Source organism: Aphelocoma coerulescens, chromosome 1A, assembly GCF_041296385.1.
Source record: "Aphelocoma coerulescens isolate FSJ_1873_10779 chromosome 1A, UR_Acoe_1.0, whole genome shotgun sequence".
NCBI classification, from domain to species: domain Eukaryota; kingdom Metazoa; phylum Chordata; class Aves; order Passeriformes; family Corvidae; genus Aphelocoma; species Aphelocoma coerulescens.
In genome coordinates, this window is record NC_091014.1 from 73442290 (window position 1) to 73465875 (window position 23586).

The window sequence follows — 23586 nt, forward strand, 5'->3', positions numbered from 1 at the left end:
CTTTCTTGTAGGCTCTCTTCAGGCACTGGAAGGCCACCATGAGGTCACCCCAAAGCCTTCTCTTCTCCAGGCTCAACAATCCCAATTCTCTCAGCCTTTCCTCACAGCAGAGGTGTTCCAGCCCTCTGATTATCTTGGTCCTCCTCTGGATTCACTCCAGCAGCTCCACGTCCTTCCTGTTCTGGGACCCCAGGGCTAGATGCAGTATTGCAGGTGAGGTCTCAGCAGGGCAGAGGGGCAGAATCCCCCCCTCCCCTGCTGCCCACAGGGCTTTGGATGCAGCCCAGGATACAAATTTCAGCCCAGGATACAGATGAGGTTGTAACATTCTATACAAAAAATACTCCTCTGAGAGAATGGGGGGTGGGATATCTTTAGTATATCCAGCTTACACATTTACCTAATACACATATAGTAAGACAGTGAATTTTAGAAAGAGATTTATTGCGGAAGAATGATTTTCATGCTCATTTACAATGAAATAATCAGTTTTAACAAATAATCATGCCATTGCCTAATTTCAACACTGAACAATATTTACATTCAAGTTTACATCTTTGTTCAAGTTCCATGTACAATATTGTCAATATTGTCAGAATTAAGTAAGAATGCATCTTCAAATCAAAGTTCGCTTTTTTTTTTTTTTTTTTTACAATAATCACCACCTTTCAGACATTTACTGGAAATGACAAACTTCCTGTCTTTGCAGTAGACAAAGACAGGAATTATTTCCCAGCTACAGCACTGGAAAAGAACAAAAACCACAAAAAACCCCAAACAAAACCCCAAACACAAAAGCAACCTGCAGGAACCACTGTCACATGCATACATCAATCTCCAGTTAGTCAGGCATTTAAACAGGAAGGAGGGTGCAGAATAACCTCTGCACAACTAATTTTTGGGGACTGTTTATGCCATCATTGAAACAGATCCTGCCTTTAAAAAATGAACCTCAGGACAATTCTTTCACAAAGTCCTAAATAACAAGAAGACCTGCTTTGTCAATACTGAAGTGAACATCTTGTAATAGCATCAGACACACCCTGGAACTTTTTGTTATATTCTATTGGTTTGTTTTTTTTTTTCCCACCACAGGAATGCCCAGGTTCACAGCATTGTGGCCTGGCAGCTTTTAAAAGACAATTAAAAAAACAAATAACACTCCCCACCCCCCAAATACAAAAACAACAACAAAACAAGAAAAAATACTTCTAATGTGCAGAAATTCAAACTGTAACTTTTTAGTACTGCTTTTTCCTCTTCACACTCTAGGGTGTAAGGGAATTTCTGAGTCCAGGCCCATGTTTTCTTGTCCTGCACACAAATCTCTCCCTTCTTCATCAAAGGTTTCCAACACAGACTTCTCAACCCTCCCACCCTGACCTGAGAATCAGCTCTGACAACACTCAAACTCAGAAATGGTTCTGAATAACAAGTTGACGTGGTCCCACTGAACAGCTCAAAGATGCAACGCCATTTTTCCTTCCTTCCACAGTTCCATGTGATGCCTGCTATTCTAATCCATGTTCTCCTACCAGTGCTTCACCTGCTGCCTGGTTTCACAGAGGCCAGAAAGAGTAACAAAAGAACCAGAGCACACCACTCTGACTTATGTAAGTTATAAGACGACAACAACAACAAAAAAGTGATTGTCTTGGATTTTGGCTATTAATGTCATGGAGAGATACTGACTTTGAAGATGCAAACCTAAACATTCCCACATTTTAAATAATCTTTATATTTAGCAGAGACTACTTCACTTGTTCTGCCTTCATGTTGTGACATCTCCTGCAGAACTTGTGGGCTGAGGAGCAGTTGTAGAAGGCTGCACTGGCAGCATTTCTAGCTCGGATTCACGGACAAAGATGACGGCATCGCCACTGACATTTATCAAACACTGAGCCTGGAAAAGAAGACAATACCCAGTTACCAAACATTAAACAGTAATATATTTTATGTTTACTTATATCTGCTAGATATAACTACACAGAAAAATCAACAGAGATTGGTAGAAGGACAAATTATTTACTGGTTGAGGCAACATGTGCCACATTTCCTTTTCTATCTGCTCACTTGTGTGCTACCAAACATGCAGATGGATTGTTTTAAGACCACCACAGATGAAATATCTGGATATCTGTACTTGCTTTCATTACTGTTTTTAACAGATTTAATTTACTGAACATTCTGTTACTGTGTTTATAAATTAAGGTTTGTCCCTTTATGTACAAAATGGAGCATTTTACGTCAGCAGCTCCAGATATTTTTACGTGGAGTTAGGATGGAAATCCTACAGAGCAACATCAGAAATACCAAGTTCTGCACTACTGTGCAACTATTTCCTGCAATTTACTTCACTCTAGCAAGCTCAGTTCTTTTACCCACCTGGGTATTTATGAAGCATCCTCATAATTTTGGTTATACAAGAACACTCTTGGATTCTGAAAACATTATCTTGAGATATCAAGAAATGTTGTGCAGATATGACTCTACAGCACTGCAAGTTTTTAAAGACATAAAATGCGTATTTGTATCATACTAACCACAACAGCACTTGTTATTTCACATCCTAATGTACCTGATTTTTGTTTGGGTTCTCCATGAAAACACACTGCTTCATTATGTATGACACAACTGCATTCCCTCCTAGAGCTGCAACATGAGCTCTCACCATGGCAAACACTTCAGCAATAAAAGCATGGAGGAAACCACTGACACCACCCTCCTAGAATGGAAAAAATACACATTACATGTTATATTAAGTCTAGCTACAAGATGCTGAGTGCTTCTCTTATATGTTTATCAGCTGAATAATTTAGTGAATCCTAAATGGTGTGGAGAACTTAAAAGCCATTCACTGTTTAACGGGTCACAAATCAGATGGAGAGAGACCATTTACAGGGGCCTGGAATGACAGGACAAGGGGAATGGCTTCAAACTGACAGGTATAGATTGGATATTGGGAAGAAATTCTTCTCTATGAGGGTGGTGAGGCCCAGGCACAGGCTGCCCACCCAGAGAAGCTAGAGCTTCCCCTAGATCCCTGAAGTTTCCAAGGCCAGGGACAGGGCTTGGAGCACCCTGGTCTAGTGGAAGGTGTCCCTGCCCATGGCAGGGGGGTGGAACAAGAAGGTCTTTAAGGTCCCTTCCAATCCAAACCATTCTATGGTTCTATGAAATTCCTGGAAATTCCCAGTAAGGAGTGACCGTTATCTTTGATCACTGCCACTTCATGCATATTAATGACTGTCATTAGTTCTCAACACTCACTAAAGAAATGATCCCTCAAAAAGTAAGCAATCCATACTTGGTTGTTTTCCCCCTTGAAGCCCAAAGGAATTTCTAGCCATCTCATTTCATTATTTTTTTGACTTGATGGTGCTTGTGGGGCATTTTTACTTCTTTGGTGTGAAACTGAAGAATTTAAATTAATGTGAAAGGACAAGGAAAACAACCAAGTATGGATTTTCCTAAAAATCCTTATGAAAGAATGTGAGCAAGTACATTGTGGGGAAAAACCTATTGCACACAAACCAGGCAATCAACCAAAGAAATAATAATCCCCAGAAAATGCTGAGAAAAGAAACTGATCAGAACAGAGCTCACAGTTGGTTCAAAATACATATAAAATTTAAAAATTCAAGTGAAAGGCAAGACCAGTAGTCTTCTCACATGTTTCTGTGTGTGTGTGCCACTAGAAGAAAGGGAAGAGGCAGGTAGAAGAAGAGATTGAACTGAGCTGAATTTCTAAGGGCTGTGTTCATTCCTAGAAGTATAATGTACCCTGAACAGACTCATAAAGGCATTAAAAAAACATATCTTGGATGAAAATTTACAAACAAAAAGGACAGGTATAATTTTATCAAACCCAGCATAAAGCAGGAATGAAGTCAACTGCAGCAAGGAATCAAAATTCAATACAAATTCATAATTCTCATGGAATTTTGATTTTGTCCAAGTCTTTTAAAGGTACAGCAACTGATGGGGAAAAAATATGCATCATAAACCTAATACAACATTGGATGACAACAGGTAACAAAACCCACCTGTAAACAGCAAAGCCTAAGAACAGTGGATTAATCCGACTTGAAATTATCATTAATTTTTGATTCAGGTATATATTTCAGCACTACCACAAGCAAAACATAAAGCAATACAAACACAAATGCTGATAATTACTTTCTTGTAGGACTTGAACCACATTGCTGGAGTTGGATATAATGACTGCTCTGTTCTGACTCCATTATAACTCAAGGCAATCCTGCAGTAAGAGTAGTTTGTGACTCAGCCTATGTAGCTGAAATAATTTAAATTAGCTCCCCTGGGTGCTGGAAAGAGCACAGTAACAGCATCCCAGGGACCCTGCAACATTCCAGCTTCATGAAGGAAAGCTGAATCAAACACTTGAATGACCTATCCTTGTTGGGATCTGTTATCACAGATACAAAAGCTTATCAGCTATTGAATTTGTACATACAGAATCTGCACTTAGTACAGAAATGTCCTGTAACCACTTCCCTGCTCTGACATCCTTTTGAAAGCACGGTCCTTTTCACACATGGATTTCTCAAGTTAAAAGGGAAAGTTAAAAGCAACTTGCAAGATGCAAACAAAATGTTTGTCTGATCCAAGTTTCTCTAGAGAGCTCACAGCCCATTTTCAGGAAGCCTGATCATTTTTATTAACATCTGCTCTGTCATTTTAGCAATGTGTAATTAGGAAAAAACAGCACTCTTCAGCACTGACAAACCAGGCAAGAGGTACACCCTGTTTGTGTGGCCAAAAGCAAAGATGCAGCTCCTTCCCGAAAGGACAGGAAAATTATAAGGAACATGGCTTGCATTTTGGCATGCTCAGAGGATTATTTGTTTTCCAGATGCAGACTGGACATCATGGTTTGAACATCACCTCTAAGCTGGTTGTGTGGTCATGGACTCCACAGTGTAATTTTTGATGCTCGTCACACAAAGTTTTGTTACAGAGAATGCACAGAATGTAATGTTTAAAATTAGCATAACGTTATCTATGATATGGGCAACGTTGTATTAACCAAAGAATTTTAAAATCCAAATACACTGTGAAAATTCATCACTGAGCTTGCTAAATGAGAGAAGAATGGATGATTTATTTTTTTCTTTAGCATTTAATTTGGGTTCAAATGATCCCAACTTCTACCAGTGTTGGTCAAAGACCCATTTTTTCCATACAGTTCTGTTTAAGAACTCACTGGTTTCGTGTTCTATCCAATTCAACAGCAATGGCAATTATTAAGTAACCCCTTCCTAACAGTGCCAAACACAAAACAGCTTTGTGTGCTCCACGACAGGAGCAATACAATGGAACTTGCTCCGCACTCAGCACCTTCCCACAAGTGACACAAATTCTTCCCTGGCTGTGCCACACCTCAACTAAAACCTCTGATTCTTACAATTAACAAAAAATTATTCCCTGACATAAAATAAATCCCTGCCACACAGCTCACCTCACGCAAAGAAGTGGTTTCTCGTATAAAAAACATATTGATTATCCCAAGGTATTTGGTTATTTTTGCCCCAGGGAGAAAGGAAAGAGGTGTCATCTTAACAACTGAGACAGTGGAATTGGTGCATGATGGGACAGAACGGTGCCGTAAGTATCCCTCAGCCAATGGACTTGCTTTTTCAAGGGAAGTAGCTGAAAAATGGGAAAAAAACAGGAGAAAATAACCATAAAAAAAAATAAACCATCATTGTTCCTCAAAACACAAAAACTCTTCTTACTGGTTTTCCAAATAGCTTGGTGATAACATTCAGCTGCCTGTGATACTCAGCCATATATGTGAGAAAGTAAATCATCATGCAAAGCATGCAAAAGGAGACAAGAAGCTGAAATGGCATTTATTTGGAAGAGTGGCATTCCTGCAAAAGGAAAACATTGAGGCGAGCAGCTGCACATACAACAGTCAGTTATAATGTGAAGGTAAAGAAAAAAGTGCCAACATTTTGAAACGTATTCTGCTGGAGGAACAAATTATAGGAAGTGTGAAAGTTGTTGTGTTTCTCCAGTGCAGCATTTTCCATTAAAACAGGTATTAATCTCTGCTAATTTAAGCAAGATAGTCAGACCTGTGGCCAAAGAACTACTAAAAACCAACTCACCACTTGCTAATTTAGTGACCATTGACTTGACTGTCCCCTTGGTGATTGCTTCCTGTTTCTCACCCCCAATTTTCCAAGATCATACATACACCTACATCCATGCAGTGGATGTTATACAATTAGTAGGCGTACACATGTATGGAGAACTAATTTACAGCAAGACTTTATTTTGCTTTTTATGCTACTGGGTGATCAACCCTATGTGAGCTTACAGAACAATGTCGGCAGTTTTCACACTCAGTAATTCATTCTACATGTGATCTGCAATGCTACTGCTGGGCAGGGCACTCCACTAAGTCACCACTGGGAAATCAGAGATATGTCTCAGATTATCAGAATGTGGTAGAAACAGCCGCCTACTTGTCTTAATTGATCCGCGCCTTATGGTCTGAGCTTTCAGTTTAATGAGCTCTATCCAGCTGTTGCATCTGTCTGCAAAGGAACTGTAATCAACTGACGTTGCTGGAAACACAGACAGAAAAACAAAAGAAAAAAAACAGAAAAAAAATATATGGATGATGTCTCTTGCTCATCTCAATGCTCCTTTTTGAGGAAGCAATGATTAGTGTCTGAGAGAGAACAACCATCCTTTTGCAGGTCTGTTTAAAAGGAAAAGTTACAGGATAGGTTTGGATTTGTCCAAACCAAAGTACCAATTTCTGGTGATGTCCCAGTTCTGAACCAACTGCCTGAGTGGGACTTCAGCACTGAAAAAACATGCAAATACAGTCATTAAGGACTTATGCTAGAGTAGTTTTTTTAATCTCAATTTAGGTTTTAAGTTATGGCTTTTTAAACTTTATTTAAGCCTTTTTTAATTTTCATTTTCGTTGCTTTTTTTTTCCTTACAAAGAGCTGCTGATCAAGATTTAAACTTCCCAACTGTCTTTATCAATAACTAACCTACAGACTGAAAAAAAAAAGCTTTGGTGATGAGGATAAGAGTCACAAGCTGAAACAACACCTCTGTTTTAAACACAAATTAATTTTCTTTACACAACAGTCTTCCTTGCCCCAACATCCTCCCTCCAACACTCCTCCCATTATCATTACAATAAGAAGTAAGAGTTGTTTCTGCTATGACTTTTGGTATTAGTTGTAGGGGTGTTTGCATATCTTTAAAAAAAAGGGGGGGGTTGCAAACACTGTTTCTTCATTACCCTGAAGAAACGGGAGGAACACATGCTAACTTCAAATTAACACAGGCAAAACAGCTCTCTTTCTGGGGTCTAATTTCCTGTCAGATAAAGCTATATCAATGTATCTGACAGAGAGGCTGTTATTATTAACAAATCTAACTTTTATAATTAAAAATCGTATTGAAATATTAGGATATAATTAAGCCACACCAGAGCATGCATTCTCAGTTAAGTAGTAAACACTTCCTGGATTAAGACACATCCAAAAAGGGTATACCAACATTCCAAGAATGCTCATTCTGTTCTGGCAGATGGTTAAATTAAGGAAACTCACCTCTCTGAGCAGCAGGAATACCTGTGTGGGAACTTGCACCCTCCAGGACTTCTAATAAAACAAAATTTATTCCGTTGAGATAATCTATTAAGCAGAGTCAGGTAGTACAGGACAACATCTTCCAAGAAAGATGGGAGTGACTATTTCCAAGGGCCTGGAGTGACAGTAAAGGAGGAATGGCTTCAAACTGACAGAGAGAAGGTTTAGATTGGATATTAGGAAGGAATTCTTCCCTGTGAGTATGGTGAGGCCCTGGCAGAGGTTGCCCAGGGAAGTTGTGGCTGCCCCATCCCTGGAAGTGTTCAAGGCCAGGCTGGATGGGGCTCAGAGCGACCTAGGATAGTGGAAGGTGTCCCTGCCCAGGGCAGGGGGTTGGAATGAGATGATCTTTAAGGTGCCTTCCAACTCAAACTACTCCATGATTCTACAACCCTTATAAAAGATTTTAGAGTCAAGTATGAAAAAAACCCACCCTCTATATAGTGTGCTGTGTACTTTGGTAACAGAGTTAGTATAAATAATTCACTTTACTAGATCTATCTTGCAATTTTAATATGTTATTGTCATAGGTTAATTAATTAAATAACTGTGTAAGATTGCAAACAAATATTTTAAAATATTTTTAAAACAACAATCCTACAGAAAAGTAAAAATATATTAACCTGCTAAGTAAATGTAACTACAATGAAGTTGTGAGGAAATGACAGATGGAATAATTTTCTGCCTGAAAGACTCTGTCTACAGCACAATATGGAATGTGGAAAACATCAGGAAAAGGGATACATGGGAACAGGCTGCCCTCCACTGGTCAGTGCCCAGCACACAGGGAGAACAGTCCAGTAATGGGGTAGAGAGACACCAGCAGAAATTTCTGGGTATCTTCTCTTTTTGAAAATAAAAAATGTAGCCAATTAAAAGTTAAGCATTAAAAAAACTAAAAAACAATACGGATCTTTTTGCTGAAATTAATCTGGCCACTGAAAATACAAGTAAGTGTGGTAGGCACCCTTCTTTACACAACTGATGTTAACAGGCAAAAAAGGGCGCTCAAACATTTACAGTAATTCCCAGATATTTAATTTCCTCTCAGTAACCATTTTGGTAGATAATCCAACAAGGGAGAAGGAATTAAAGACAGCTGATTTCAATGAACTGAATTTTTAATGTAATCATAGAAGAACTGTGACAACCATTCTTGAAATGCAGCTCTATCTCAGGTAAAATAAAGCAGCTGCTTAAAAGCTACAATGTGCTGCACTGTACAGATTATTTACTATACAAGTTTAGGCTCCTTTCACTTAAAGGAAATTTGCATGCAACCAGTAATTGGTAGATAAAGTATTTCCCAGCATGAAAACAATGAGATTAATTATGTGAGGCTGAGAAATCATGGAGGTATTTTATATGGGCCATTTACAGACAAGCCTAATTATTAGGTAATTTGTAATTATGTCAAATGACACCCAACACCCAGTGGTTTGGAGCATCTTCAATATTCTAAATGCAAAGACAAAACTACAGGACAGGAATTTCTACAGGAAATACAGACAGAATGATCAACCAAGCCATCTTCTGTGACTCTCAAAAAATTTGATGTCATGAGTAAATATACCCATTATGTTTAGGCAGCAAAGCACATTTAAAGCCTGTGAAAATACACATATTTTAAAGCCTCTGCAACCATGAAAGAGCAGAACTCAAAATCAGTAAAAAACAACAGTTTAACATTTTTGCCCTTAACTGACCTTTAGCTGGAGAGAATGGTTGAGAGGAAAGGGCATCAGAGCAAAGCTCCAAGGGAAATTGTAGCTGTTCTTCATTGTCTGTAGATGCTTCAATAAAGAAAACATGGTCAATTGATAATTAACCCCCCAAAATAAGATTTGCCAGTAATTACAAGCAGAGTCAATTTAGTCAGGTCTGACTTGAACAGGTATTTTCAGCATGTGCATAAAGTGATACAGTTCTGCAGAAAGAGGTGTGTGACAACACATCCAGCTGCAACATTGAACAGAACTTGTGTTCCACTGAAAAGGATTTGGAGTTTTTAGGAAAAAATGAAGTCCATTCATGGATTTTAAATTTGATTCTGCAGTTGGATCTAAGTCAGCTACCATAATAAAAATTAACACTTATTTCACATGAAAGAAAACACTTTACTGTTACTATTGAAGAAGTCAGCTACAACTGATGTTTTAGAAGCATATGGCTCTGTTCTACTACCTAATTCCATTCTGAAGAATTGAATATCCTCAGAGTTGTGTCTGAATTCCCACATCCAGACTGCACACATACATTTCTAGCATAAGATGTTACTTCATTAGCAAGGTCACATATGCAGATCACTGTAGTGTCTTCCATTCCCTCCATGTGCTTCACTGAGCTCCAAAACCATTACTAACCTGTTTAAGGATTTTAGGGAGGTTGGCTTTTTTTAAAGTATTATGAATAATTTATTTTCTGCCTTCTTGAAGTATGGACAAAATTTTTACTTGTAAGAACAAGTATTCTCTGATGATTTACACCACATGTTCCAAAATACAACAGAAATGTCATCATCTGTTACACTAACCTTTTAGAGAAAAATAATTGAAGTAGTATCACAGATAGAATTAGAAAGTACTACAAATTTGTCGATTATGGAAAATAAATAGCTAATACTTGATAAGTAAGTCATCCTGCTGGAGGTCAAGTACACTAACTCTGAAAAACCTCTATGTGTTGAAAGAATCTCCCTGCAAAAATATGTATATTTGGACTTGATGATCCTTGTGGGTCCCTTTCAACTCGGAATATTCTGTGGTCTGTGATCTGTGTATGTAGCTGAAATTAAAATCCAGACTCATTCGGCACTAGGGATAAAAAAGAAAAGATGACTCACAATATTTACCTCTTTGCTGTGATTTTTCTGTAGGTGCCTTATTGGCTTGTAGTGCTTGGTTTTTGTCATATGTAATGGCAACAGCTGTGACTGCAATCTGCAAATCAGAAATATTTGGCATATTAGGTAAGTTGATCTCTTGTGCAATCTGAAAAATGATTTTGCAAACAAGCAGTTCTTTGCATAGACACATAATAAGGAAAAAAACCATCTAAGAATTCACTAGACATAGCAGTGAATCAAATCCCAGCCCAGTTTACCCTGAGCAGCAAATGTTAACTAGGGCCATGCCTATGTGCTGGAAGTTAAAAGCAGCAATTCACTTACCTGAACTAATTCATCCTCTGGTAGGGCAACTGTAAAGTTTACATGGCAAAGACAGCAGGGAATCATAGACCGGAGTTTAAAATACAAACTCTGTTGAAGACAGGATATTATTTTGTGTTACTCAGAAAAAAAGAAAGCGTGGTTTATTTCAGAGAAATTAAGGATCAAAACTCTTTTCATAGTAGAAGTCATCTAATGATATTAATTTTTTCTTGAAGAAGAATTACATGTATGAAAAGTCAGGACAGGATGCAATCTAATGTGGAGCCGTCTTTCTATTTCTAGAGTACACTGCCAGTCAAAGGACTCCTTCAGATTCCAAAAACTTTGGAAATCCCTAATATACTAAAAAAGGCTGAACCTATCTTTATAGCAACTCACAAACTAATTACATAACTTTGCAGTCTATTTTCAAAATGATGAGGCACATGTTATTTCCAGTATAGCTGAATTTTACTTGGCTTCCATTTGAACACTTAAAGAAGTATTTGAAATAAGATTCTTACCTTCAACAGATTCTCACAGAGATCATTGAAGTTCTTATTGAGTATTTGATTTGTTGGGTTAATGTTGCTTAATCTGGACACTCTTACTGCTGTGAACATCTGAATTAGAAACAAACATGTTTATTTTTTTGCCAACATATGCCAATATATTTTATCCAGTGTCTTAAACGCAAATTCATAAAGAAGGAAAATAATGTAAAATATGTTAACATATATGTTAATTAAGTAACAAAATATGTTAGCTAAGCAACACAGTCAATAATCTGTTTCCTTTAAGGGGCTTCAAACCTAGCCAAGCCTTTTACAAAGCCAAAATCTTTAAGTTCATATTTACTGTAATTACTTTCATATTTCTGTATTAGGTTCTTTGTTACGTAACAGCATTAAAAAAAACAACAAAGAAACAGGTTCTCATACCCTATTGTTCTTACCAAAATACTACTTTTATTTCTGTCACAAGGGTATCTTTTGAATTTATCTTTCAAAACACACATTTAAATTACTACAGCATATTTCAATACAATTTAGCAAAAAGTTTCAATTTTGAATAACCTTACTTGAATTTCTGGTGTCCAGTTATTTATACCAGGCATAATTTCTGTGTTGCAACTGTAAAAACCTGTGAAGAAAATATTTGGGGAAAAAATCTTGTTTATCTACTACAATACAAAAATACTTGTAAAGGAAACATATGTGACAAGGTTTTGCAAATATTTTCCCTAATGTGGTTTTGAATATTGGATAATACACGAGAAATGAGATCAACATTCAAAAAACAAATGTAGAATTCTTGTAGGAAGGGCCAATACCCAAAATGCACAACTGTTCCACCTATTTCTATTAGATAAACTATGCACAAATGAGGAATTTTTTTTAAAAGGTGTGATATGAAAAGCTAAAAAGCCAACCTTTAACAGAGAGCCCAGAAAAGGCTGTAAAGGAACTACTGTAGTGACTGAATGCAAATTAAAACCAGAAATATAATGACTAAATGGCAGAGTAAAATAAGTTATTAACAGCAAATCAGCAATTCTGAAAGCCTGAAGATACAGTTAAATAAGCAGAAAAGAGGCCAACCTGGTAGGGCCTATATAAAAGCAAAAAATAAGCTAGAAAAGAAATTGTGTAGCAGCTTGCAGAGGGTATAAATATTAATAGATTGCCTTTCAGAGCATCAAAAGCAGAAATTCTGTTGAAGAATCAAGTAAGATTTAGAAAGGATATGCAGAAATAATGAGAGCAGAAAACATGCTTTTTCTTTTTACAGCAGTGTAGTAGAGCTTCCCACAATAGCAGAAAACCAGTCCCTTGTTTATTTTTCTTGAACAAATGTCTGAAGGAGATACTGAACAAAAAGGCCAATGAAAAACAAAGATTCCTATAAACCACAGAATAGGCAAAAGGTCAAACAGCTAATTGGCACTGAACTCTTAACTTACTCTACTACCAGAGAAAAACATTCTTTAATCTTCAAGTAATAAGGTGCTGAAGAGCCTGGTCCTACTAATTTCCCTAGTACAGGTATCTCTATTACTGATCCATAGCAACTATTCCAGAAAAAGAAGTTCATGGGCAGATGGAAAAACAAGACTGCGGAGCAGCTGATACCAGTTTCCTAAGGAGCAGTCACTGCTCACAAGCTCTCAACAAGCACACAGACAAAAGGCTGGTACCATCTACATTGGACATCAGGAAGCATTTGGAAAGATCCTTCACCAAGGTCTCTTTTAACAAACTAAGAATGAAGCATCATCAAAGGAAATGTAAATATAAGACTAGAAAAAGAGGAACAAAAATGCTTAATTTTCACAGTGAAGACATCTTTGATTTCGGATTTTATGCTTCAAACACATAACTTATATGCAGAAGAGGATAAAACAAGATGATTGCTGATGGCCTTAATTTAGGGCAATAAAATCAACTGCAGCAGGACTGGATAATCAGTGAGGAATGAAAGATTTGGTGATAGTAATAGGTAACTACAAGGATAGTTCTGTGCTCAACACAACTCAAAATTATTAATACTGATACCAGTTATTAGGAAGAAAACTAAGTCTTGCTCAAAAGAAACACAGGGAAATTCACAATGACAAGAGGGAGGACAAGGACAAATCAAATGTCCAGAGCATTTTCTATATAATGGACAACCTCATTTGCCTCTTATCCAGATCCAGGAGTTCTGTTGGGAAAAGTATGACATATCTATACAATGATAAATAGCATAAAGACAACTGATACTAGGCAATAATTAGTTCTCTATTCTAGTTTTATTAACCTGGAACCTACAAATTTGTAATTCAGTCTAAAAATCTTCAGAAACAGTAATATTGTCAGTTCTCTTGGAACTTTTTAAATAGTTTTTAATGAAACTAGTCATATTCTGTCATTTTGAAGCCTACGGCATAAATTAGAAAAATATGGTTGTAACTATACCAGAAGGTGGTGGAACATCTGTCAGTAAAGAATGTACATCTTCCATTGCATCGGTATCATCAATCTGGAAAAGGGAATAATTGAGAAAATCATGTTGCTGTGCCAGTAAGACGTTTCAGAAAGAAATAAAATAACCTCTATTCTACCCAACCTTTAAACACTCTTATTTTAGATCAGACTGAGTGCCCTGCTACATTCTGTAAATATTTCTGTCAAGTCTTTACATTCATCCTGTCTTACTGACTGGCAAGAGATCCAAATTTACCTCTACTGTCCAACATTTTCTTATCAAGTGTTTTAGAAATAGTTTATAATTTAACTCCAGTATGGAAGGGTTCTCTGTCAAGTAATGTGTCTCCTTTTTGCTCTCCATGTAAAAGGGTTGTCTTTTTTTTCCTTCAAAAACCAATCCAAAAACTAAACGACACCAACCCAGATATCTTTGCCTCTCATAACTGCCTTCCCAGCCTCTTTCAGCATGTCCTCATCACAATGAAATTTTTACTGCTTTTTGTTACATAGCTCCAGTGAACTATGATTTTACTCTTGAAAGCTTAGTCAGGAGTTTAACTAAATCTTCTGGAATATTGTTTCTGATACCCAATTAATCATCAATCAAATATCCAATTTCTCAAAAAAGACAGTAGTAAGTGATTCCACATGTGCAGGTTCTCAACCCCCACATGTCCTCCCTGGATGGGGGAGAAAGTCCTTGCCAGGAGTAAGAGACGAATGGGACTTTGGATCTTCTCGGCCTTCAGATTGTTTATTATATCTTATCAGCAATTTACATGCTGCCGACATAGCATGAAGCAGAGCAAGTACCAAAAGACAAAATGCAGGAAACTCAAGGCCCTTTTAAAGGTAAATTACCCAATTGTCACTAAGGACGTACATTATTTTTACTTTTCTACCCGTGCCTAATGAACTATCCATTCACATAGCCCTGTACTGTGGCATTTCCTAACCAATCATTCTGTACTACCAACACTGCAAAAAATGGCATAGTTGAAGAAGGAAGAGACCTGAAAAACCACAGGGATCCTCCATCTTGCCTTCATCTACTTACCATATTAATAAACCTAAAATTTGAAATTTTTCACCCTGTAACAAACTATGTATTATACTATCCTCTAACTCACACCCTTGTAGATTCTAATTCACCCCAAAGCCTTGGCAGCTCTCTCCATGGACAAAGGTTAAAAACAGTGTTTCCCTGGGGGGATGGATCCCTCAGGACAGGCAAAGAAACATTCCCTGCACTTTGGGTTCCAACACCACAGATAAAAAGTCCTTTTTTTCTATAAATGCCTTACAAAATCCTCTATTTTTTATGTAGGTATTCAACCCTTTTTGCAAAAGCACCAACCAATCTTAATCTATTATCCCAACCTCTCCCAGCCCATTATTTTCTCACAATCCTTTCATACGTCTGTTTTCAAACAAACTGCTGTTACAGAGCTCCTTCATTCTCCCTATCTACAACCTTTCTTCCAGATTATTTTCTATGAAGATGGTGATTTGTGAAGATTAACAAAGTCTTAAATGTACCTTAGGCTGCAATTACAGGCTGTATTTTAAAGTGGTTTTCAGTCAGTGATAGGTATTTGTACTACAGGATGATCAAAACTCCAGCCCTTCTTCAATACTTGCTGGAGTATTAAAGGCTTCAAAATGGACAATGTTCAGTCACATCTTTGAATTTTAGTGAATAGAGAGGTAAAAGAAATCTATGTTCTTTATTTATCTATAGGTGTTGATCTTTATAGTTGCAGCTGTAGAAAGAACTGGAAGGTACCGTCAGAAGTTGTGAATTCCTAAATTGTGAAAAGCAATAGCTGAAATTCAGAAGATCTTCTTTTACGTGCTCTCTTGGCACATGCAGTTTTTTGAATGCTTTGAATACAACCCATTCAGGAAACTAATAATTCTCAATGTTCAACTACAACAGTAAGAGCTTTGAACAGGAAGAAAATACAATCTTTTTCTTTGCTAAACATAAGATGTGGCAACACAGAACCTCAGTGTTTATAAAAATAGATCTTAACTTTTTGATTAGTCTGATCTGCTGCTTGAAGCAGACAGAAGGACATTTCTTAACAGTTCTTAATTATTATTCTAGAGATTGCTACATGTTCATGAACAGCATGGCAATTGTTTTTCAGATATTGTCTGTAGACATAATAGAGCTGTGCTTTAAGCAAACAGAGTAAGAAGCAAAACCTAATACTTCACTTCTTCTATTGATACAAAAGGGAAAAACTCATACACAATTTAGGAGCTGTTCTTGGAGATGAGTAAGAAAACTTTTTTTTTTTTTAATATATATTTCAGGAGAAGAAAAGTACGAACTCGAGTAGTGAAAATGTTTATCACCTCCAAGACAAAAGCATCCTTCTTCCCATGTGAAAGGTCAAGCTCTGTAACTTCATCAGAGCTTTCTGACTGAGATCTCAATAGCCTGGAACGTTGTCTTGGCTCTGGAATGGGAGACCCAATGATTTCTTCAGGTAGTTCCTAAAAACAATGTAAGAATTAACAGATATTCTGCACAGTTTAAAAATAATTTCAACTCTACACAACTTACTAGCAATTCTAAGGATCAGGTCATTCTGAAAATTATTCTACTGAGAAATATATCTAAATAAGACCAAACTGGTTTGACTATGTGGCTAAGGAGATCTGAAAATTCCATCAGCTTTCCAAAATACAGTGAAAAAAATCTGTATCTCTATTGGTAAATAAACTTATGTTCTGAATGACTCAGTAAGAAAACGTGGATATACAGCGTATATATTTGATTCAAAATATTTTATTTTTAAGAATAAAAGATTTACTTACTGGAGGATTAATCTCATAAAGTTCCTTGTTTTTTGCTATTGTATCATTTATTTTCTTTTGCATATGGGATATGTGCTGCTCATAGGTGCCATCATTTGGAGTCTTCCCAGCAATCTGAATACCCCCAGGTGTTGGCAAAGCTGCTAAATACACACCTGTTGCAGACTTTTTAAAAGTCACAAAGAAAAAGACAATTAAATAAGCATGAATTCCTAATAGTTTCATATAAAGCCTTCCATAATGCTTATTCTAAAACAGCATTGTAACATGCAAATTACAGCATCATCTCTTGCAAATAAATAAATGGATCTCTCTCTTCTGTTCACTTATGAACAAACTTCACTATTTGCTGCAAAATGATTAGAGGATCAGGGATGTGGATCATTGATAAAGGGAACAAATCAATAACTGTACAAGCAAAAGGCCTGCAAGCAAAGGTTAGTGTGAGAAACTGCCTGCATGAGAAAGCACCTTGTGTGAGAAACAAGCCTGAGAACAAAAAGGGAGTTTTGAGGATGTGCAGCTGTGCAGATAAGATATACCGACCAGGAGAAGGGAGGGTGAACTCTGAATTCTTTAATCATAACATAACTAGTAGAAGCTTGCTGATGTAGTCTAATTAGGTAGAAGCAGAAATGCGCTTTGATAGGTTTAAGCCACTTAAGAGTTAACAAGCTGGTATATTATATAAGTGCCTCTGGATTGCTAATAAACAGAGCTTGCTTTTATAAATCATATTAGTTGTTCTGCAATTTCTCCCCCCGCTGTAGTCGTCGAACTTTTCCAACAACTATTCTTTAAAAATACTCCCTCCTCCTCATTTTTCATTGTGGAACTCTTAATCTTGCCTAAAAAAACAAACTAAAAATTAAAGCCTCTGCCCCAGTATGTTTTGCATAAGCAAATAGTTTTTTACAATTTTTGACGATTTAAAACTTGGCCAAACCATTTACAGCATCACTGAGGTTGTGACAACCTGATTTCTATTTACAGGAAACAGATCATGAAAGACAAAAGATGCCAGCCAGAATTACCCAAGCACCCTGTGATGCAGGAAGATGCAGTGTTCTAATCTAGCATGACAGAATGGGGTTAGAAAAGGTTGTTAATGAACATTTCTTGACTTTCTCTAAGACACTTCAAATCTATCATTTATTTCTTCAGTTCCATCAAAGAAGAGGCAACAGACCTTGCTGTTTCCCTTGTTGGCAAATAACCAAAAGATGTACTGAGACTTAATTGACCTGATTTGTCATGGAACTGCAATTCAATTTGAGGAACAGGGATCTCTTTGACAGGACGTTTAAAGAATACCATCATTCTTCTACAATTTGTGCCATTAAACTGTTTAAAGCTTCTTTTCCTCTCATCCCTTTTCTAATAATCTTGTCTTCTACAATTTTCAAGAGATTTGAATCTCCTTCTGCTGATTATGAAAGACAAGTCTGTCCTGATTTTACAATAATTAAGACACCTTGCTCTTAAAATGACGTTTCAATATGTCTGGTTACTCCAAATCTCACAACATCTGCATGTCCTTCCTGAAAAAATACTGTAAGAAAGCAAAAGAATCCCAGGATTCCAACTGTACTTACTGCCAAGCCCATCAACATATTTTCCCCCACAGTGATCTGAATTCTCAGCCCAAAGAGGGCATTCATTCCTCTCAGCTTGAGTTTGTTCATCAGTTGTGTATGCACTTCATACTCCATGAATGGCAAGAGGTTACTGATAGAAGTTGCATTTGCTTCAGCCTGAGCTTTCTTCTTCAGACGGCACAACCTGGCAACACAGACCAGCACAGACAGAGCTTTAATGGATTTGTGAAGATTGAAAGGGATCACAGGATATTTTGATTTTTTTTCCCTCATTGTATAACCTGATGCAGCTTCTTTTCAATTCTTCTAGATTGCTGCAACAGTAAAATAAAATGCCAGTTCTTAACAAGAACTCCTTGAGACAGTGCCATCTGAAAACTTCTATTTTCAGCATTTCTTCTAGAAAGACCCCCAATACAAACATCTATTTCTCTTGCTTGCTGCAAACCTCAAGCACTTGAGGTACAAGCACAGAAAATTACTACCGCAATTTCTAGTGGCAGAACTTTTAAAATTCCTATTAATACCGTTATTCAAGACACACATTGGAAGGAAGAAAAAAAACCCAAAACCAAACCAAACCCAAGTGCCCTCACAGCTAAAGCATTAACCATACTTATCTGAAAAGAATAAAAGAAAAAGCATAGCAATCCCATCTCTGACTATATGTTAGTCATCTTCCACTCTCTGGGTTTAGTCCTACAAGCTGAAATTCAAACCCCAGACCAGTGCAATGATACTTTCAGAGAGAAATGTTATTCAATAACACATAGCAATTGTATGTTTTATAATATAAGATTTGATGACACACTGAATTTTAGCAACAGGAATTCTTTCAAAGATCTCCAAAACTTTACTAGACTTAGGAAATATTTTGACAGATACCTGGCTTGAATAAGACATCCCTTCCCAATAACTATTGCCTCTACAGGAAGGTCAATTGTGGTGAAAAGGACATCAGGAACTTTTTGCTTCCTGCAGTTGTAACAGTAAGTGAGGTGAGCAGGGAATGGCATGTTCAATTCATCATATGGGATATGGCAAAATCCACAACCTGGTGGTGAAGCGTCTTCAATCCTAAAAATACATTATGGAGAACATACTTAAAACATCTGCATCTTGTTAACAATGATCAGTAAGTGCATAAACACCTACTAAGTCTATAAACACCTACAAATACCTACTTAAATCATACACCACAGATAAACTCTGCTCCATTATACCAATGTGACAAGTTTTGCAATATATGAATTAGAAGAAGAAAAGGTTGCACACTACTTGCTAAAATACTATCAATAAAACTTGCATTAAAACTTCTTATGCAGGGATTGAGAAAAAGGACATTCAGAGACCAACGGTTTATATAAACCTGCAACATTACTGAACTGACTTTAAGCAGTGTGACTTCTAAATATAATCCATGGTACAACAGCTGTACAAAGAATTCACTGTACCAAACACACCAAAAAGTCTCCTCTACATTCATTGTGTCCAAAACCCTATAAAAACTTAATGAGCAGAATACAAACAACAAACCAATCACCCTACTGAGAAGCAGCACAATATATATTAACATTGTGAAAAGAACAGCAAGATTATTTCCTAAGATAAGGTATCAGGTAGAACTTGTTACTTGCTTAGAACACTTGAATCTCTCTCCCCCATGAGCAATACCCAGGAATGACCACGGGGAAAGAACAGGCCAACTGCATCACTGCAAATTAATTCTGTTTCACATAAACAATTCTTCTCAGTGATTTTGAAGAGGTGCTTAAGCAAATCTGACAGATTTGGAACATTAGTTATCATAAGACTATGGCAAATATATTTTGTGTTGAGCATGAACTTTGTCTGATTACCTGTTTTACTTTCTTCTGGCATTTCTAATCTATGCCAAGACTCTTAGAAGCACCAAAATACTATTTTTATATTTTTTTATAAAAGTGCTATTTTCTTTATGTTATAAACATAATTTTTCTTTCTCTCCATCATACAGTGACTACAAAAACAAGTATTTTACTTCTGGCTACAGTTTTTAAAACTCTATCTACACTAAAAGACAATGGTCTTCTGTTAACAAAGTAAAAGAATAACAAATAATACTACGTTGACTGGTTTATTATGGAAAAAGCAATGCAAGTGCTAAAGTGTAATAAATAGCCTTGCTGACAACTAGAATATGCCCTTGAAATATTTGACTACTATCCTGATGAATACATAATAAATTACCAATATGAACTAACTAATCTTTTTTTACCCAAAAATAACTTTGTGGCAATACTCATTCTTCAAATTTTATTTGCAAGAGCAGAAACAAAGGGAAACCTCATGTTTAGCCTTCAGTTTCATGATTTTGTTCATCAACTTAAACTAACACATACCTATTTTGGACAAATCTGGCATCATATTTGTTTTATAACCAACCTATTTTATTTCTCATGCAGCTTCTGATGAATATTTAGAGAGCATATATACACATAAATAGTATTTAATGGAGCATATATACACATATTACAGACATAGCCACTTTTGGCTTATGTAAGTTATTAAACATCTGTCATTTTTTATAGTGCGATATAAAATTGAGAAGAGAGACCTGAAGAGCAGCAAAGGAAAAGCTGAGTCATGATCTGTGTTAGTAGTCAAACGTGTTACCTTATTGACACTGTTAGAAATAAAAACAGAGTATCTAATTTGGTGCAGAGCTCCATTACTCCTGTGGTGGTTGTTGTTAGTGAAAAGCAGTAAAGTGGTTGGTCCCGCATCCTGCACTGTAACACTGTAACCTACCCTAATAGAGAAGAACTATCTTGGCTCTGAGGAAAAAAATCAACCTCTCCCTTCTCTGACCCTATGGAAAAGAAGCCAGGCTGCCATGACAACCTTTGTTCCAAACAGCCTTCCATGGTGCCATCCTGAAGGAACCTAGGGTTCAATACTGCTGCTGTGCCAGACGCGGACAAAATACAGACCTCTTCACTATAAGAGAAAAGAATAACAACAGAGTGAATTCCTAAATGGTGCTTTTATATAAAATTATCAGATGAAAAGGCTAGTACAAGTCTCAAAGAAGTTCAACATCACCACTAAATTTGTGCACTTGTGCAATTTTATCCATTAAAACTCACAAACAATCCACTTCTGGTATTTAAACCATAACCACTGCGTAAATATGAGATGAAGAAGGATTGAACAGGAAGACTAAAGAGCTTTGACTCATGTTATAAATAATATAACTTCAGAAAGGCTAACCAGGTTAAAGTATGGATTTCAGTTCTACGGTTAACAATGCAAAGAAATACAGCACACCAAACATTAAAAAAAAAAACAAGGCATGATTTTTTTCTAAAGTAAAAGGGAAGTTGAGAGCCTCAGCATCTTATTAACATTCAATTTTCAAAATTTTTCAAAAAAACCCCCCAACACTGACAAGGGTGCTTCTTGAAGGATAAGAAGTGGCAAAACAGTAAAATTTTACTAGGAAGAACTACAATAATGGTACATTTCACATGTAAAGTAACCAACTATACTTGGGGTTTAGCAGAGTTAAAGCTCTCAGAACAACCACAGAGCTTTTAATATTTCTCATGCTCTCAAGTAAGAAACAAATCTCTAGTATTCAATACTTAAAATACTATATTGAAAAAAATAGAGAAAATCTTTCCCACATTTTCTAGAATGATATATATGCCTTTTTTTTGTTGCTGTTTCTCTTCCCAAAATAATTTTTCATACATAACATGTCTGGCAGAGCAGTACTTACACACACAGGCTTGTGCTTTAAGCATGGAAAAAAGCTGAACTGGCAACAAGCATGGGAATTCCAATAAATATTTTATCAATAATCAAACACTACCACATTAAATTCCTTTAGAGAAACATAAGCATCAGTAACCCAATAACTGATTGCCTATGCTCTGCACATTCCTTCTCCATAGTTAAGGTAGAAGAGATAATACAAACTGTTCATGCTTTTTACAAGGAGACCAACAAGCAAAGGAATAAATGCTTCGTTTTGGTGTGTTCATCCCTCAGCGATGGAGTAATTCTGACGTAAATATGGTAAACCAAAACTTTTCCAACTTCTCTCCTTAAAAAAGCAAATCTTTAGTGCTTTTACCCTAAAATATTTAGGCAAAATCAACTTGAAAGAAAATAAATTCAGATGTTTGAATTTGCTCATTACTTCCCAAAAGTAATTCAAAATAGGGAACCAGAGTAATTTTCTGTTTAGTATCATCAGACACACCTGGCCCCAGAACAAGCTTTTTCTGTGCCTGAAATGTGAAGTTCTCCATTTAAGTTCTGGTCTGCCAGTTGTTACCCATTAATGAAACCTCAATATGTATACTTTTAGGAACAGTCTTAATTATTTAGGTAGATTAGGTTGAGAAAACTTCATGGATAAATTAATATTGTTACTACAAAGCAAATTGTATGTTTTAGTTTAAAAGAAAAAATTGTAACATTCATTAGAAAAAACCTAAAACCCAGATCTAAACATATATAAAAAACGCCTAATACTGAAATTTGATAATCTCACTTAAACTCTCTGAAGTAGTTATAGAATATCCAGTACCAACAACTGTGTTGGAATAGTTAATTTTTAATCCACTGATGATGAAATATGTTTCCTGTGGCATTTTGAAAATCAAGTCATCATCGTGATTTACCAAATGCTGGTTGATTCACTGTAGCCCACTACAGCATGACAACCCAATGCCTTGGCATGGGATTTTATTTCTTGTCTGATTTCTGCCCACCAGGCATCTCGTGTCTCTGGTTCATCTGAAAGACAAAGTATAAATCAGTTCACTATTCTGTACTATGCCAGCACAAAGCTTCATGCAATTAATCTGAAAAGTTGAGTTTTTCATATTCAAGTGTTTTGTTGTACCTGGACACTTTATTTCCTTCCTATTTATCACACTTCAAGCAAACACTAATGGGACTTTTTCACTAATTATCTTGTTTTGCCCCCATGTGAGCAGGTTCTGACAAATTACTGCATTCGCATTGTTGTCCATATGACAGATAACAGCAAAATACTGTAGATACTGTTTCAATCTCTGCCCATTTTCAGTTCCAAACCACACTCTCAGTTTCCAACAACACAAGAGCAGTGTGTAACTTGCAACAAGGCATCAGATACTCTGTAATGTGGAAAAACTAACTGTAATGAAACAGTATTTGTAGTAGTAAAGTAATATTTGACTTTGCTGTACACTTGGTATCTTTGGAATAACCTAAACAGGTTTTCCTACTGCAAGCAGTTCTCTCTGTTAACCAGACTTTAAAAATATCTGTTCAAGACTGTATCACTAATCAGACAGTTCTGTGGCACTTCTAACTGTGAGAAGCCATAGGGATTTGAAACTACCTCTACATTT

General features: G+C 36.5%; 1 protein-coding gene across 15 annotated transcripts in view; it reads right to left on the bottom strand.

The window, feature by feature from the left end:
- Positions 1 to 425: 425 nt before the first annotated feature.
- Positions 426 to 23586, bottom strand: part of C2CD5 (C2 calcium dependent domain containing 5) — a 59715-nt gene continuing 36554 nt past the window's right edge. For 4 of the 15 annotated variants that reach the window (XM_069003493.1, XM_069003502.1, XM_069003496.1 and 1 more), the window contains 17 exons: positions 22870 to 22984; positions 21080 to 21175; positions 19082 to 19273; positions 18194 to 18380; positions 16599 to 16763; positions 16134 to 16274; positions 13758 to 13821; positions 11882 to 11943; positions 11325 to 11423; positions 10819 to 10908; positions 10501 to 10588; positions 9356 to 9442; positions 7611 to 7661; positions 6498 to 6599; positions 5483 to 5673; positions 2579 to 2725; positions 426 to 1903 (listed from right to left, as the gene is read on the bottom strand). In XM_069003493.1, the coding sequence (XP_068859594.1) occupies positions 1772 to 1903; positions 2579 to 2725; positions 5483 to 5673; positions 6498 to 6599; positions 7611 to 7661; positions 9356 to 9442; positions 10501 to 10588; positions 10819 to 10908; positions 11325 to 11423; positions 11882 to 11943; positions 13758 to 13821; positions 16134 to 16274; positions 16599 to 16763; positions 18194 to 18380; positions 19082 to 19273; positions 21080 to 21175; positions 22870 to 22984 (2009 nt within the window). In that variant the 3' untranslated portion in view covers positions 426 to 1771. The other 11 variants (XM_069003489.1, XM_069003494.1, XM_069003499.1 and 8 more) reach the window with 8 other exon arrangements.